General features: G+C 36.5%; 1 protein-coding gene across 6 annotated transcripts in view; it reads right to left on the reverse strand.

The window, feature by feature from the left end:
- Positions 1-19553, reverse strand: part of CUL2 (cullin 2) — an 82541-nt gene that overhangs the window by 32662 nt on the left and 30326 nt on the right. For all 6 annotated transcript variants that reach the window (XM_036843709.1, XM_036843708.1, XM_036843704.1 and 3 more), the window contains 3 exons: positions 17213-17307; positions 11022-11127; positions 6695-6777 (listed from right to left, as the gene is read on the reverse strand). In XM_036843709.1, coding sequence (XP_036699604.1) covers positions 6695-6777; positions 11022-11127; positions 17213-17307 — 284 coding nt within the window. The remainder of the gene's footprint in view (positions 1-6694; positions 6778-11021; positions 11128-17212; positions 17308-19553) is intronic.

Raw genomic sequence — 19553 nt, forward strand, 5'->3', positions numbered from 1 at the left:
CCTTTGGAAGAACAGGTACTTTACAGAGGGCAACATTAATTCTAAATGCACATACTCTATGGCTCCAAACATCTGCACCTGTGCATGACAGAACCAAGAGTTGTAGTAATGGAAAAACTGGAAACAACCTAATAGACATTACTAGGAGAAGAGTTTAAAAATTGAGGTAGAGCCATACCAAATATTCTATAGAGTTTAGGAAGAATGAGGAAGATCTCTATGTACAAACATAGAAAAATTATCAAGATATAAAATTGAATTTTAAAAGAAGTACGTCATAAATGATTTTCAGAAGTTAGAAAAAAAGAAAAATTTCTATACTTAAAAAAAGAAAAAACAATATTCTGTATTGTATTCTGTATCATATTTATTTCTCTACATAGATATAAAAATTCACAGGAAAAGGTGTGAAAAGACAGCTAACCAGATGATCACAGGGATTACCTCTGTGGAGAGGAAGATTGAGGAAAGGATCTGGAACACTCAAAGTTTTTCAAGAATGCATTTACATATCATTTGTGTATTTGGAACTAAGTTTTTCACTGAGTAGCTGGTACCAGGTCTGGGGAAGAAAATGTACAAGATAAGCCTGGAATATCCTGACATACTACTAGATAGCAAGAAAGTTATCAATGATGACTAGGGTCACCTCAAAAAGACTCTGGCACCAACTAACCAAAGAGGCTATTTAAACTTTAATAAAGTTAGACAATGAATAGGAACAAATCAAATATATTTAAGTCTATAAGTTTCATCACGGTATGTTGAAAAAAAAAAAGCTAATTGGCCACTTTTTGAACATGACAGCAAACCAACTCATTATCCTGACAACTGGGTAAAGAAAAGAAAAGAAACAAGAAGTTATTTCGCCTTTCCTATATGATAACCAAATAGTTTAGATAAGGGTAAGAATATTTTTGTAAAATGTTTCAAGTTAAAAAATGAAAACCGAATGACAGAATTAAAGTGGTATCGTTTTACAAACCCCAATATACTAAAAGATGTCAGCATTTAGCATCAGTGGCTGCTTACATCAAAAAAAGAGTGAAAAATCAGACATTACCAAAGAATAAAATATCTGTGGTTTTGCCTGCAAGAACCAACCTGAGTCTGAGTAAAACACTGAACTGCCAATTTACAGGAAACAGAGGACAAAGAAACACGTATAAATGGGCCTCATGCATGCAATCAGCAAAATCCAGACGGTGGTAAAGTCTAAAGATCAAATGGCCAGGATTCATGAACAAATAAGTTACAAGTTAAAAAAAAAAAAAAAGGATGGAGGAGAAACCTATTGATTAAAAGATTTAAAAGATGTATGAAGGTTTTTTTTAGGATAGACAAGACTAAACTACAGAGTCTAGGAATGCACACATGGGTGAAAAAACCATAAGGAAATAGAAGAAAGTGATTGCCTCAAAAGTTGGGTAGTGGTTACTATGGGAGAAAGGGAGGGGATGGGACACACACAAGGGTCTCAGGGGAGGCTGGCCTGGTTCTAGTCCTTAACCTGTGCAGCAGTAACAAGCACATTCACCTTATAATAATTCATTAAGCTGTACATTTGTGTTGTATGGCCTCCTGTATCTATATTTAATTTTACACGCACACAGCAAAATACCTAAAAGTCCAAAAGAAAACTGTTATAACAATATTAATATGTGACAGAATATGGAAAAAGAGCACAAGATAAAGTTACTACATAACAATAAAAACAATTAACCATGAACAGAATAATCCTGATATTTATTTAACTAACAACAGAGCCTCAAAATTCATAAAACAAAAACTAACAACTAAACGGATGAAAATCCATAAATCTAAAATGAGCTGGGATGGGCTTCCCTGGTGGCGCAGTGGTTGAGAATCTGCCTGCCAATGCAGGGGACACGGGTTCGAGTCCTGGTCTGGGAGGATCCCACATGCCGCGGAGCAACTGGGCCCGTGCGCCACAACTACTGAGCCTGCGCGTGGGGAGCCTGTGCTCCCAACAAGAGAGGCCACGACAGTGAGAGGCCCGCACACCGCGATGAGGAGTGGCCCCCACTTGCCACAACTAGAGAAAGCCCTCGCACATAAACGAAGACCCAACACAGCCAAAAATAAATATAAAAAAATTTTAAAATAAATAAATAAATAAATAAAAATGCAATAAAATTTAAAAAAAATAAAATAAAATAAAATGAGCTGGGAAATTTAAAACATCTCTCAGAAACTGAGATACAAAAGAATAAAAACTACTACATTAAATTTTATTTTTATCCAAGATATTTTTCCTCAATGAAATCTATAATTTCTTAACAGTTGAGAAATAGAATAACAAACATATGAACATGCCAGAGAAAACACAAATCAGCCATAGCAGCCTATGTTATAAATTTTCCTAATTCAAAGGGGAAGAAAGAATTTTATTTAAAGTTTTAAAGTTTTTTTTTTTAAACATCTTTATTGAAGTATAATTGCTTTACAATGGTGTGTTAGTTTCTGCTTTATAACAAAGTGAATCAGTTATACATATCCATATGTTCCCATATCTCTTCCCTCTTGCTAAAGTTTTTATTTTGGGGTTTCCCTGGTGGCGCAATGGTTGAGAATCCACCTGCCAATGCAGGGGACATGGGTTCCAGCCCTGGTCGGGGAAAATCCCTCAGGCCGTGGAGCAGCTAAGCCCGTGCGCCACAACTACTGAGCCCACGCACCACAACTACTGAAGCCCGCACGCCTAGAGCCTGTGCTCCGCAATAAGAGAAGCCACTGCAATGAGAAGCTCGCCCACCGTAACGAAGAGTAGACCCCATTCGCTGCAACTAGAGAGAAAGCCCGCGCACAGCAACTAAGATCCAACACAGCCAAAAATAAATAAATAACATATATATTTTTAAAAATTTCAAAAATTAAAAAATTAAAGTTTCTATTTTTGTTCAAAGACTACTTGACACTAGAAAGTTAACTGCAGAGCTACTGGAAAAAAGGAAAGCAATTCTGAATCCATTTAGCATTAAAAAGTCTGTGTTTTTAACAGTATCTTTAAGCATCTAATCAATTCCTTTTACCTGCATTTAAAAATGTATCTACTTTCTTCTCTCTAATTTCATATTTACACTGTAACATTTAGATCCACAAAGTTACAGCATTTTATTTATTAAAATTAAAAACAATGTTAGGTTGTTACTATGCTGAAAGTCCCAATTGGCAATTCTATTTTATTATAAAAGACAAGTTATTATATGAATAGAATTACTTTTATCTTTCCTTAGTGAAGCAGACACTGTGAAAACATGCAAATACACAACCTATGATTACATCACTTGTTTCTTTCTTCCTAATATAGGAGGAGCACTTTTACTTTTGGATTATCAATTAAATTTTATGTGTACAGATTTCATGATACCATGAAAAAAAAATTAAACTAACAATTGTTTCATTGACTCTCTTAAGCAAACAAAAAAATTCTGCAACCTACATTCCACTTTTAAATCTAGTACTTCACTGAAACAGTTTCTCTAAAATGCACGAAGCTGGGATTATTCCTGTAGCGTTTATATACCTCAAAAGAAGCCACCTTTATAGGATACAATTAATCAAAAAAAGAGCCTGGACCTAGTCTGTACCTTAAAAGCAGAGGATACATGGTTGTTTAGCCTTTTACGTCACTTTATATTGCTGTCTTGTTTTCCTGCCTGTGACCTTTTTAGACCGTCTTTTTTGATCTACAGAAACCCCACTCCACCCAATTACAACTTTCTTCAAAAGTCATGAAATTGTATTACAGTTTACTGAGCATTTCAGCATTCATGCCTAGTAAGAATTTTCACTTAGCAGAACATTTTGATTTCACAAGAAAAAATCCTCCATTAGCTTGACAGATAACTTTACCTCTTTCAAGGCTGAGATGGCCCTCAACCTTCTGAAATCTTCCAAGAAGATCAACACACTACCTGTGAGTTGGGGAATTTTTATGATCTGTATATTTCTCTTACAATAAGAAAATGAAGGACAGTTCTGTGTGTGAGTCTATACAAAAACTCCTAGAGATGCAGGTGATGGTGCAGCATAAAATATACCTCTGCACAACCAAAGTTACATTAGGAAGTACTCTTTTCCTAAAGGTGCTAACCAAATTAATTCATCTACTGATGAAGCTAAAAGCACACAGCGAAAAGATGGAGAAAGTATATCACTTGGGTAAAATAAAGAACAATTAACTGAGGTAGGGATTATCTAACCCAAGTTGTAGGAAAAGAGCTGTTATCCTTAGTATCAGATAAGCACCTGAGTGGTGGAAGCAAGCATTTTAGCTAAAGGACAAGTGCTTAAGAATCACAGGGCTAAACAAACTGTAAAACCCTGGGAACAGTTTTAAAGCAGCAGTATCTAATAAATGTTGATGTCCAAGTGTAAACAGTGTACCAAGTACTAAATGTATTTAAGAACTAGGAAAGACACATGTCTTTTCTTTTAGCAACTCTTGGCTATTATGATAAAAAAATAACCTCTCAGACTACATTAAATAATGTTAGCACTAAGGGAGACCTATCTAGGCAGGAATAAAACCAGGTCTATCTATCAGGGATTGCCGGCATGTCATTTGTCCTTGCTCTGAAATCTTTTCACTGTATAATCCTCTCCACTTCATCTCACCTTTTTCAATCTACTTTTCCCAGTGCTCTGGGCAATTTACCACTCTCTCACCATGCTTTATTGTCACCCTATCTGTCCATGATATCTCACATGACAATGGGTAAATAGATGTTAAAGCAATGTAGCAGAAAGACCCAAACTGGAAGCTTAAAGACATGGAGTCTCTTTCCTACCTACATCAAGTTCAATAAGTCATTTTTCCTTATTGAAGTTCAATCTGCTTACTTATAAATAAAACCTGCCTGGCCTCCTTGAGATCAAATAAAGAAAATATGTGTGAAAACACTAGAATACTCAAAGCATTATAAAACCAAAATATATTCATCATTAAGCTAAAGTACTGGAGCTAGGAGTGGAAGAAACATTCTGTGGATTGAAATGACAGGCATAATGGATTTAGAGTTAAAAATTCCAGATTTGAATCTCTGGAATTAAGAAGATGGGAGCTGAATAGAGCAACACAACTGTAAAATGGTAAACTGTACCAATCACCTAGGGTGAAGATTAAATGGGATTCACACGTAAAGTTTTTAGATCACTGCTTGGTACACCGTTTCCATATTTTATTATTATTATTAAGCCTTAGTACCCTTAGCTGTAAAATGTAAGATAATACCTACCTAATAGAGTAGACATAAAAAATAAATGAGATATTAGTAAAGCATGTTGAATAATACTTTAATGGAAACTGATTTTAACAACAAAACCAAAACAAGTTGCCCTAATGTCTCTAAACATATAGTCTCTATGTCTTTTCCAGAATTAGTATCCTACTGTTGTATTATTTTTCTCACAGTTATATTTTCTTTAATTTTTCATAAAATTCATTTTTAACAAGCTAACAATCACACTTAAGGAAAATTTACTAGGTTGGATCAAAATTATATTAAAGAGACATTTCATTAAAAGTGCATTTAGAAAATTATAACAATATTTTCATTATACTTTTAATGTAAAATAGCTGAATTCCAAGTCAAGAAGAAAGCTAACATTTCTTAGCAAAGGAAATTATCCTAGAGCCTGTAGCCTGTAACTCTTGTTGGAAGTGTTCTTTTAGTCAGTCATAGTTCAGTGGAGAAAGAGGAAGGAAGAAAACTGTTCCACCCTACTGCTTCACTACTGCCTTTCCTCTCTCTCATCACCTTTGGAAACACTGGAATCATGAAAAGCGTGAGTGACAATTTTTAAAAACCAAGTTACTAACTCCTACCACATATTTTCTATTTGGTGTTAACATTAAATATTAAAATAGTCTCTCCTTTTGTGGCTTTTTTTCTTAACCTCTTATTTCTTATTAGGAGCCCCATAGTAAGAACAATGCTCTGCTTTTTTCCTCACATAAAAAACTCCATATTTGGGTCTTCTTAATGAAAGCAGTTTCAGAGGGAGTGGCCATTATCACACAGCAATTCATTGGTCTACAGAATTCCTTTCACAGTAGTTCCAGTCACCTAAAATTTATCTGTGTGAGCGATTTCAGTTTCTGATTCCCCAGAGCTGAGGTCTAGTAAGAATCTTCTAGGCCAGAGCTGACCAAGAATGTTCTACTCTGGACTCCACAGGATAACTTACTTGGTGCCAAACCTTATTCACACAGCAGTTAGGTAAAGAGTCAACCATTCTGGGCCATGAGGACAGTGGGAAGCCCTTTTCTAATAAATTTACCTCACAAGTTAACTGATTATTAAGGTGACCAACAACTGGAAGAATCTGTTTTCCTGAGTAGGTTATTGTCATCAGGGTTTCAGCTGAGAATACGTTCAAACAACTCAGCACTGCCTACAAGATCCACGACGTTTCAGGATTACAAAACAAGTCACTTCCTTCAGGGACTTATTTATTTACTAAGCATATTAGGTCACAGTGAAATCTGCCCCCCAAAACCAAAAGATCATAAAACGATTTTAAAATATTGGCATTAGAATGGAAAATGAGGCTTGTTACAGTAAAATGAGGCCTACGTGCAGTTGACAGCCATGCAACTGTTCACTATTTTAGACCATTTCAAACAGCAAATTAGAACTGACTCAAGAAGATCAATGTCAGTACTCACTTTTTGATTTCTCGGAGCAGCATTCGGATGAGGATGGTCTGAAGTGGTTCAACCATCAATTTCCTCCACATATCCAATGCTAGCTGCCAGGAAAAATGAAAATCATCAAGGCTGAATTACTTAGTATTTGATTTAAACATTTGTTCAAGACTTCTTTTAAAAGTAAAAACACCCATCAAATGAAGTATTTATAACTATACTTCAAAATTCAAATAAAAATTGAATATAAGGAAAATAAATTTCTAATTTAAAATGACAATGACTATCATATCAGACTTGTACAAAGAACAGAATTAAGCTTTTATCATTAATTGAAAATCTTACAGAAATAACTGATTTTTATAAAACCTTAATTTATTGATTGTTAAATGCCCAATATTAGGAAAGGGCTATAGACGCCAAAACTATAATGGAAACAAAGGAGTTATGTTAAATAAAATAATGTGATTTGGCTGTTGGCTGGTTTTTGAAATTATAACACCTCTCATACAAACATAAAAGAATAAGTCAATTTAAAGAATAATAAAATAAACATCCTTGTATTCAACACCCAATTTAAGAAATATGACTTCACCATTACTGTTGCCCCAAATGTCCTCCTCCTTTCTTTCCCCTCAGAGATTATCACTATCCTGCGTTTTGTGTTAAATCATTCCCTTCCTTACAGCTCTACCAAGTGTGTAACCATCCCATATGATATTTTTGAAGTTGACTATTTCTTTTTTTTTTGGCCACACCACGTGGCATGTGGGATCTTAGTTCCCCGACCAAGTATCAAACCCTTGCCCCCTGCAATGGAAGCGCGGAGTCCTAACCACTGGACCGCCAGGGAAGTCCTGAAGTTGACTGTTTCTGACCTTGATAACAAAATCACATTGTATGCTCTTCCATGTATGATTTTTGTTTTGGTTTGTTTTGTTTGTTGTTATTTTTTAATTTTATTTATTTTTTTTGTTATTTTTTAATCTTATTTCTTATGTATAATCTTTTAACCGTAACTTTGTTACTGAAATCCAACCAAATTGATAAAGAGTTTATAGTTCAATCGTTGGCATTGCTATATAGTATCCTCTTGTATGAAGACACTATGATCAACTTTTACTTTCTACTGCTGATGACACTGTTTGTGATCCCAGCTTTTGCCACTGAGAACACTGCGGCTGTTCCTGCATTCACCTTCTGGTGGTCATAGGCAAGTGGTTCCCTGACACACACCTACGAGTGGAGACGCTGGCCGACAGGAGCAGGCATGCGTGCAGCTTTACTAAATAAAGCCAAGTGGTTTTCCACTTTACACTTGAAGCCAACATCCTGACAACAACTGCTACTGCCAGGCTCCGGTCAGACTTTGCCAATGTGATGAACATAAAGTGGACCTCCTTCAGGTTTTAACTGGCAATTTCCTGAATAAGGCTGGGCATCTTTTTATGATTTTTGTGCATTTCACTTTTCTTTTTTCTCTGTAAACTGTCCATTCATCTCTTTTGCCCATTATTCCATTAATGTTTGTCTTGTTCTCAATGCGACCTAGTAGTTCTTTATATATCGTGGAAATTAATCCCTTGACAGTTTTACATATCGCACTTTGTCATAGTTTGTGACTTGACTTTTGAATTTCTTTACAGCATTTTTTTAAGTAAAAATATATTCTATTTTAATGTGCTCAAATTTATCAATCTTTTCCTTTATTGTTTGCATTCTTGTGTCTTTTAAGAACTCTTTCGCTCCCTAAGGTCAACCTTAAGGAGATATGTGTGCTCCTATGCTGCCTTCCAAAGTTTTCAAGTTTTGCCTTCACATGAAAGCCTTTAAACTCCAATATGTTTTTCTCATACAGAGTACAAGTTATTCCAGTATCAAAAACTGATTGCTCCTAAAAAAAAAAAAATTGATTTCTCCTGTTTCCAACGTAGCTGCATCCACACAGGTATGATTCTGTTTTTAGCCTCTCTACTGTTTCCCTAGGATAACTTTATTCTGATCCACTGGTAATTTTATAAAAATAAGTAAAAGCATCTGTTTTCCCACAAGGAACATTCTTCAGGTTTTGCCTTCTTTTTCTTTTTAATTAGCACAAAGAAGATAATACATAAGAAAATGGGATTTTATAGCTGTAGTAGGAGGGCAAACTGGTAAAGCCTTTGAAAGGCAAGGTGGCAGGGCTATCAAAGTTCAGGCTGTGCTTTGACCCAGAAAATCCACTTCCCGGTACTCACTCCATGAAAATTTCTGCTCATGTACAAGCAGATATATACACAAATGTAACTCCATGATTGTAAGATTTCTGTTTACTTTACTCATTACCATATTCCCAGCATATAGTACAGTGTCTAGCACACAGAGGGATTCAAAAATATTTAATAAGTGAACAAATGAACAATGATGTTCACACAGTATTGTTTGTGACAACAAAAAAATGAAAACTAAGGGGAATAGTTTAATAAATAATTAATAATTATTTGATATCCCTACTTTTTAAACAAAAGGCAAGAAATACAAGTTGCAGAATTTTATGTATGCTCTGATGTCAAAACTATTATGTGTGTATATATATATTTATATGTAAATGCGCAGGTAAAATTCAGAAAAGACATAAATCTAATTGTTTATAGTGATTTCCTCTGGGAAGAGGAGTGGGCATGATGGTGTTAGTGATAAGGAACAATTATAAAATAAAACATTCACTTATCACCCTACAAACTAAAGCAACTGCTATTAAGATTCTGGTATTTCCCACTGATCTGTTTCTCTACATCCTTTCCCCTCTACAGCTTTATTCCTATTAAACATATAATGTTGTGTCCAAATGTTTTCAAAAACCATCTTCCCCTTTATTAATGTTTCTATGAACTGTTTTCTACTAATTTATCCCTTTGCCTACTTTTAAAACAAAATCATATTGTATATAGTCTTCTATGTGTGATTTTTATTGGATATTGGAAATTTAGACTGTTAGCCCATTAGTCACCCTTATTAATGACTGCAAGGAATACTTTTAAACATGTAAACCTTTTTTTCCATATTAGTTTTGCAGTACAAATTACCAGACGTGGGATTACCTGGTCAACAGGTATTGAACATTTTAAAGTCTACTGAAAGACACGGATAAATTTCTTTCTAAAAGGGTTATTCTAATTTAAATTTCTACTAATGCTGCATCTTAGTTGTTTATTTCCTTCACTGACACCCATCAAAATTTAACATTAATTTCTTTACTTAGTTGGCATCTGCTTCCCCATGAGGAGAGCAGACCTTCTGTCTGTTCACCATTGTATCCCGAATGTCCAGCTACTCGATAAATATGTACGACATGAATAAAAAAACACTGCACTAGGGCTTCCCTGGTGGCGCAGTGGTTGAGAATCTACCTGCTAATGCAGGGGACACGGGTTTGAGCCTTGGTCTGGGAAGATCCCACATGCCGCGGAGCAACTAGGCCCGTCAGCCACAACTACTGAGCCTGCGCGTCTGGAGCCTGTGTTCCGCAACAAGAGAGGCCACGGTAGTGAGAGGCCCGTGCACCGCGATGAAGAGTGGCCCCCGCTTGCCGCAATTAGAGAGAGCCCTCGCACAGAAACGAAGACCCAACACAGCCGTAAATTAATTAATTAATTAATTAATAATAATTTTAAAAACCACTGCACTAGAGTATTTCTTGCATAGTCAGTATATGTTTTATATATTATTATAATTTTCCACATTTAAATCTGAACTGTACCTCAAAAATTTGAGTGAATTGGTTGAACTGCACACTTTATTGTTTTACGCTGAATTTCTTTAATTACATTTTAAAGTTAAAATAAATTTGTTGCATCCACAAATTTGTATTTCCTCTCTTTTAGGTTCTCTTTTTAAGTCCATGTCCTTCACACTTTTCAACCATAAGAGTCTCAACATTTTCTAAATACTTTTTATGAGATTTTTCATACAGCAGAACTATTAACCTTCTGTCATTCATCCATCATTAATTTAACTATTAAAATAATACTCATCACATCTTTTCTGTTCTTCTCATCTATCTGAAGATTCTTAGGAAATCATGACACTATTTCATTTACTTAACATTCAGGATTCTTTTTTTTTCCCCCTTTAGCCACGCAGCTTTCAGGAACTTAGTTCCCTGACAAGGGATCGAACCTGCATCCCCTGCATTGGAAGCACAGAGTCTTAACCACTGGACCACCAGGGAATTATTCCCTAGGATGTTTTAAATCTTGAAAATTTTAAGATAGTCCACTCAGTGTCCTTAAGAAAAGGACAGTGAATCAAATTTCCTCAGTATATAAAAACACTCTTATGTTTGCCAGTCATTTAAAGAATGTCCTACCTCTCCTATTTCCATAAGTGGTTCATTCATATCTACACCACCATAACCATACTGAAGGTCAGCTTCTGTCAATTTATTCTTTTTAATAAACTGGGTGTTGAGATACCTGAAAAACAAATGTAATATCAATAGACACTATGTCAAAATCAGTAGGAAAACAAGTAACGTGCAACTTTAGAGCAATAATTTTAGGGTTATAATCAACTGCAGAATAGTTCAGTAATACATCCAAAAGAAACTAATTATATATAAATTAGAAATATAATTTTTAAAAAAGATAAAAATTACCAGCCCAACTCCCTTTGCTAGGCCCGAAGAGACAAAGAGTAAGACCTCCAGAGTAGCAAAAAAAAACCTATTACCACAGTCTCACTTAAAAAAACTCAGGGGTATTGTTCTAAAACTTTCCAATACTCTTATAGCCCAACAGCTCCTATCCAAGGGTCAACCCTCTACAGTCTAATTTGCTCATTCCCGGATTCTTCTTGTTAAATAAGCGAAGTTCACTTTGCAAAGAATTTAACAGAAAATGGTTAAAAGATCAAAGTCAAGAAAGTTCTCTATATTTTATCACCATTAAATACGTAACTTTTCACTTTTAAACAAACAAAAAAATCACAATCAGTAGGTGAGAAAACGCAATCGATTGTTACAGACAGTAAGAAGTATGGGCAAAACTGACAGATTCAAGATCACTTTGTCTACCAGGGGTAAACAGCTTTATAAAGAAAGACTAATAACTGTGATGAACTCTAAGAACTACTAAGATGAATAAAGAGTTCTAAGATTAAATAAAATGTGTACAAAGCCGTGTAATATTCAAGCATCACTTTTCATCATCCCAGATTTCACCACAAGGCCTTTAATGCTCAACACCTAAAACTATTCGTTTGACGGCTTCTGCCAAGGTGAAAATAGCTATTGACAATACAAGTATTTAGGCAACAACCACAAAATCTCTGTATTAAAACACACACTTTCCCACGTTCACTGAATCAAAATGAAAGGTCTGCTGAATGTTCAGACAACTGAAACTGCTAGCAAAGAAAACAAAAATTTCAACTGCATAACTCCACTGACAATCCTAGCAGACGATGAAAAATAATAAAGCGCTACGGCTACCACCACTTACACAAGTTCCCTCCCACATTCACTCACTTCAAGCTCTGGACTCCAGGGCTTACAACCTTGGTGCTCCATGTGACATTTTAGTCTCTTCTGTCCACTGGTTACAAAGTCGTTTCCTTCAAAATACCATTTAGCTTTCCCTTCCATTCTCACTGTAACCCTCATAATTTCCTGCTGTGCTTCCACCACGCCTTCCAACTGAGAAAAGGGGAACAGGATTGGGAGACGGAAGCAAGAGCTGGAGAGAAACGGCTGCTTCACCTGAAACAGACTCCCTGGGGTAGGGCGTTTCACCTCTGGCCTCTGTCACTCTGGTCTCAGCTCAAACACACCTCTCTCAGGCCTGACCTGACCCCAAACCAAACTAACCTTCACTTTCCACTCCCAATGAAGTAACTATCTAATACATAACTGTTTTCTTCACAGCACTTGCTACTATGTAAAATAATCCTGTTCTTTTCTTTGTCTACTGGTTTTGTACATCCACCTCCTCTCTAGAATGTGAGGTCTGGCAGACAGTGTCCAGAACAGTGGCAGGCAGATAGGCAGTCCTCGAAAAATACTTCTCCAAATTACGAAATGAATAAATGGGTAACGTTCCAGCAGCACGGATGGCAAAAGCTAACATTAGAACACAAACTTGGAAAAGCAGCCTGGAGCCAGATCATAAAAGCATGAATGTCAGGAAATAAAAGTAATCACTGACACTTATGCAGCACCTATCGTGTGTCAGAGACAGGCATAAACACTGCAGCTGGCTGAATACTAGGAGGTAGATATATGTGGTACTATTAGGATCCTCATTTTACGTGTAAGAAAATTGCAGCTTAGACAGCTTAAAGAACTCGGCAAAGGTCCATCAGCTACTAAGTGGCAGAGCTGGGCCAGAAAACTCACGAGGTCTCCCACTCTCATTCAGCAAGTACTGACCAAGTGCGTACTGCATGCCAGGTACAACAAGGCACTGAGGATAGAAAAACGAAAAACAAAAATGTAGTCTCTGCCCAGAGAGCTTACCCATCTGGTAGGACATAAAAACACAAACAAATGTAACATTTCAACAGTGAAAAGTGCTGAGTAGGGGGAACTTAGTCATATCTGCACCATTACATGTGCCTTTCTATAAGACCCTTTGCTCCAAACCATTCCTTTTCTGGTCACTGTACCATGGCCATCCCAGTAATCCTACCTAAAACATTAGCATCACTTATCTCATCCTTCCGTTTACCTCCTTTAATCAGCTGGTCCTCCTGTCCTCCTACACTATTCCTCACCTCCTCCCATTATTTTCCTTTTCACTTTCAATGCCATTCGTTGACTCTCTGCTTGGATCATGTGCAACACTCTCATGACTGATCTCTATTTCCCATTTCTGGCATATCCAATTTACCTAAAAATTCTGCTTTCAGGATATCAACTCCCTATTCAGAAGCCTACAGCAGCCCCCCTTATTCCCAGTAAGTGTAAACTTCTCAGCGTAGGAGTTTGCTGACTCTGAAGAGTAGCTGCTAGATCTGCAGAAGTCTGGATTCACTAGAGATCTGTGTGTATATTCCGCAGCCAGTACGCTGTTTTAGTGGAGCTTTATACGTTTTATATCTGATAGGACAAGTCACTATTCTCTTTCCCGCATGGAATAAATTTTAAACTAACTTTCATTATCTATATTCTTCTCATTACAGATTTCTACTCTTGACAGTTTAAGCTTGATAGAGAAGCTTTTAAAATAATTTATAGATATAATTTAAAATGTAAGTAGCATAATTTTTCATTTTGATTCAGACACCATTCTTAATTTCTAAGTCACTGTAGTATTTTACAATCAGATTTATTAACCAAACATTTGTTTTTAAATCAAGATATATATTCTAGGAAATCGTAAAGTAAAATAGCTTTCAATAATTTCTTTAAATAGTCGATACTCTACCACACAGTCAATACCTGACTGTTCTGCTCAGGTCTAACTCATGCAGTAGTACATGTTTTTATAATTTATTCTGGCCACAAAGTGATTGATAAGTATCCTTTGCTTTTCTGGAGTATTAGCAGTAACACAACAGTATTAACTAACAAGAACTAATAGCCTAAGGTAACTGTGAAGTCTCTAAGAAATCAGGCATTTCAATCTATCTTTAAAAAAATCCATTATAAGAACTGTTCCCATGCTAATACCTACTGGATTTCAAGAGTCGTTAGTCCTCAAGCTAATACTTTAAGTACCCCACTTCAAGGGCCCACAGGGCCTAAACAGATATGTAGGGGCAGGAAAGGTGGGGTAGGAGCACCATTATTTTTCTTTAAAATTGGAACCCTTAAGTCACCTATGCGAATGCATATCCATCTTATAAATCAATCAGAGTAAAGAAAAGGCTAGAAATTACTTCAAAACAATAATACTGAAAAATGCTTTTGAAATAAAACTGATTTTTTTCCTTTACATTTCTTCACACAGATTTCCTTATAGACTAAGATTAATAACAAGAGATAGCTTGGATAAGCTACTACCCAACCAGTAAAGACTATCAAGCAGTTTTTTTCTAATTACTAACAAATGTGCCCTCTATGAGAAGGATCCCACCACCCAGTCTACCAACATAATTAAATAAATCAGTCACATGAAGCCAACCCCACAGAGGTCAAACAAAACACTCTGTAAGTGAATCCCATGAGCCATTGGTTCTAAGTCTTTACTACAGACAGTGGAAAGTTACTAAATGATTTCAGACGGTGATCAAATTTGCACTTGAGAAGTTTACTAAATAGAATAAATTAGAAATCAAAGGCTGGGAGACTGGTTACAGGGATGTTATCAATAATAGTCCAGGTCAGAAACAATAAAAAGCTTGAACTACAATACTATAATAGCACTGCAAAGGAAATAATAAATTTAAGAGACATTTGGAGGATTTGACCAAGAGGGGTCAGGTAGAGAGGATAACCCTAGGTGAAGGATAACTGAGACTTCCGGCATATACATCTGGATGTCCAGGACTACCATTAACCAAAATGAGTATTACTGGGGCAGCGTGTGTGTAAAAGATAACAAGCTCAGTTGTGAACATCTGCAGTAGTAGGATGTACCCACAGAACATCCTGGAGGTACAGGCAGCTAGGTAAGAATATTCCTCTGAAACTTAGACCACCTGCAATAAACATTTATTTTGGTGGTTATCAATATATAGGTTGTAGCTAAAACCAGGAGTAATAGAGATCATCCTAGAAAGAATGCAGAGCGTAGCTAAAGGATGAGAATAGAACCTACGTAAGTGACTACAATGACTCTCTAGAATGAGGCTAGGTAGAATGAAGAAGTTAAATGGATTTATTCAGACTGATCTGGGTTTAAATTCTGCCCTTGTAATTTTTCCAGCTCAGGGACCTTGACCTCTCTGACCCTTAGTTTTCCTCCATTGTAAAAAACCAACTACCTGTTATGGCTTTATATGTATGCACACATATGTGTATATATCATATATATTGCAAAATCTAATAAAAGCTCATCAACAGTACCAATTTAATAGTACTACTTTCAATAATACCAAACTGATTTTGGTAAAGAGAGGTGCAGGAGAACCAAGAGAACGGTGCCCCAGAAAACTAAGGAAGAATAGAAAAACAACTTGAATCTTTACTGAAGTATCTCAGCTAACGAGGGATCCCACTGCATGGCACACAGTCGAAGCACTCTGTTTTGTCATCCATATACCAGTGGCCCCAGCTTCTCAGCAGTGACAAAGACACGCGTGTGCTCTCACTCTGATCCTTAAAACTCCCCCCGCTCTCCCCCACGGTTTAGCTAAGGAATTCTTAAGTTCTATTTATGATTAGGCCACTTTGGTGGATGGAGGGGGGAAATCAAATGTCAGGATGTTTAATGGATGGCAAACATGTTCTGTAAAAGCCAAAGCCACAGTAAACCTTGCCCTTGTTAGCAATTGCTGGTTTCTGGTTTTATTATATTTTGCTCTTCTAAGAGGAAACAGAGGTACCGGCCATTTAGAAGTGAGTTCCAGTTTCTAACCTAGGCAGCTTACATCTAGTGAAGTCCAGTGTTGTTATAAAAACCAAAGGGAATACGAACCAGTAAAGCAAAGAAGGACAGACACACCAAGGTGACCATACCTTGGCCCCATGTACCTGTGCAGGAAACGCTTTGAGACCTAGCTCTACTTCTCTTCTCCAGCAAGAAACTGAGGCAGGGGTTCATCTGTGGCCCAAGCCACAATGCACAGGGCAAAATTATCACTGCAACCATCACAGGCCAAAAGGCCCAGGTGCTTAACAGCACTATTCCCTATTTATCCAGTGTCCTTCAACAAATGGGTCTCTGCCTGTGTACCTAGGTACTGTACTTATTTCCACTGTCTACGTGAATGAGTTAGAGAGGACCAGCCCAGGGTGCCACAGGAACATGCATGAGTGGCAGTTAACACCAAAGATCTAGGCAGGAGACTGAGGCAAGGAGAGGGGAGTTCAGAGCGGGGAATGGGAACTAGTCATTCAGGGAAAGGAAGAAAAGCAATCCAGACAGACAGAATAGCACAAGGAAAGGCGGGATGATATGAGACCACAAGGTATCACAACACTGCCGGTAATTCAGTACGTCTAGAGGAGAGGGCGGGAGAACGTCAAGTGAAAACTGCCAGGTACTTCCATGAAACATAAAATGCTGAATCCTAGAGTCAAACAAGAGCATGCTGGAGGGGGGCACGAGCTTAGATTCACTAGAAGTTTCATCCAAGCTGAAGTTTCACTTCGGATCTGTCAAGATTTAATGTGTGTTACACAGTCCCAGACAACTGAAGAAACAGAGCTATGCCATCAAATACAGTTTTAGTTTTCACAGAATAAGTTTCCATACACTGCCTGGCTCCCAAATACCCACGTGACCCACACTACAGACCTTTCCCCATAGCAGAGAAAAGTCCGTACATCAGGTGATGCTTTAGTTCTGCTCATTTTCATGGGTAGTAGGTAGTAAAAACAAACCAACCAAAAACTCCTGCAATTACCAAATGCAGGCAATACTGTTTAGACCGTCCAGAGTCTAAACGTGTACTTACCTATACAAGCAGTCCATATAGTCTGCACCCTTGCTGTATTCCTCCCAGTACCTATGATACATAACAAGTACTTGCTCTTCAGATTCCAGAACTCTCTAGAAAAAGAAGAAAAATATTTTTTACTCAGAAAGCACTAATCATTTTCATTTGTAAGCTATGAAATTTATCAAAAACTAATGTTCTTAAATAAGTGACATAATTCAAGCACTATATATTACATTTACAAATTACATTCTTATTTTTAACTACCTTTAGTAACAATGAAAGAGCTAGAAAAAAAATGTGAATCTTAGATATGAAAGTGCAGCATCCATACTAGAGAGTAAATGTTTCATTCTCAAAGATAAAAAAACAAAATGTAATGGTTTGATGCTGTTCTTTGGGCTAGAATATTAGATCAGATTAAAACAGAATGTAATTCTATTGTATTTCCTCACGTCCATCACTTTTGATCAGCCTGTAGTTATGTCATCACCTCATATTATTCACTTTTGTGAATAAGACTACTTATGAAAATTGGCACATTTTCCATATTCCCCAAATAAGTTATTTTATATTTATTTAATAAAAACCTACTATTTTTTGAAAAATGACAATCAAACTGAAATCTGAGGGCTGATGTTTAAAAAGTTAATTTTAATGGAAATCTAGTCTAACAATAAAAATCCACTGGACAGGACAGACATTCCCGAGGCCACCGCTGCTCTTACTTCGGCTCTTCCATCAGCCGTCCGTGTGACCTTAGGCAAGACATGACCTCAACACTCATCCAATTAACTCTTGAGAAAGCTATGCTTTTAAACTTGTAATTTTACCAATTAAGTCTCAGGATGATAGGAATAGCCTATAAATAGTATTTTTTTGCCTATCATATGGTAAATAAATTAAAAATCGCAACCACTATTAATAATGCTGGGGAATAGGGCCCACTTAGGAACTACTGCTGCTGGTTGGATAGAATATAAATCTAGGAACAATTTCTTACTACGGTTGTTCCTCAACATCAGTGGGGATTGTTTCCAGGACCCCACCATGGATACCAAAATCCGCAGATGCTCAAGTCCCTACAGCCGGGCCTCCATATCCACCAATTCGGAACACACAGATATGGAGGGAAATGTTCATGACTTATGACCCAGTAATTCCACGTCTAGGGACTTATCCTATAAAAAAAACTTGGTAACACAAGAATAACTTAGCTACAAGGATGTTCATGGAAGTATTGTTTATAATCACAACTTTATGAACTGGAAATAATCTATATGCCCAGCAATACAGGAATATTTAAACAAATCACAGTATCTCCACAAAATGAAAAATTTTACAATCATTGCCAGAATTACAAAAGTCTATTTAATGACAAAGAAAGAGACCTACAATATTATTAAAAGCAAAAAGCAGGGCTTCCCTGGTGGCGCAGTGGTTGAGAATCTGCCTGCCAATGCAGGGGACACGGGTTCGAGCCCTGGTCTGGGAAGATCCCACATGCTGCGGAGCGACTAGGCCCGTGAGCCACAGTTGCTGAGCCTGCGCGTCTGGAGCCTGTGCTCCGCAACGAGAGAGGCCAATAGTGAAAGGCCCGCGCACCGCGATGAAGAGTGGCCCCCACTTGCCACAACTAGAGAAGGCCCTCGCACAGAAACGAAGACCCAACACAGCCATAAATAAATAAATAAATAAAATTTAAAAAAAAAAAAAAAAGCAAAAAGCACATTATAAAGTATACAACATAACTTCATTTTCTAATAAAAATGGAAGTCTACACAAAACAAAAATATGCAAAAGACATGTATCAAATTATATTTTTAATATGTATCAAAAAAAGATATATTTAAAAATAGATATATCAAAAATATTAACAGTGGTTAATTCTGGAGGTATGTTATGGGTTATGTTTATTTTCTTTTTGCTCATCAGTGTGTTCTAAATTATCTACAACATAATGCAATAACTTTAGTAATTTAAAAAGTTCTCAGGTGAAACTGTTTCAGTTCTGTTGGCTATATTAACAATTTACTTTGTCATCTACATATTAGCCAACTTCTTTTTTTGTCACTGGACTTGAGAGAAAATATGGTATACAATTATATAAGTATTCTAAATTTTCATAAAACTGCTTCACAATTGTAAGTTTTCAATCACACAATTATACCAATGTTAATTTTTTGGTTTTAATAATTGTACCACTGTTATGCAAGATGTTAATATTAAGAAGCTGGGTAAAAAGTATTTGAGAAGTCTTTGTATTATTTTTGCAACTTTCCTATAAGCTTAAAATTATTTCAAAATAAAAAGTTTTTAAAAATCACACTTTCAACCTATGCTAAAATATAAAATTGCA

Source organism: Balaenoptera musculus, chromosome 2 (genome assembly GCF_009873245.2).
Source record: "Balaenoptera musculus isolate JJ_BM4_2016_0621 chromosome 2, mBalMus1.pri.v3, whole genome shotgun sequence".
Lineage (NCBI taxonomy): Eukaryota > Metazoa > Chordata > Mammalia > Artiodactyla > Balaenopteridae > Balaenoptera > Balaenoptera musculus.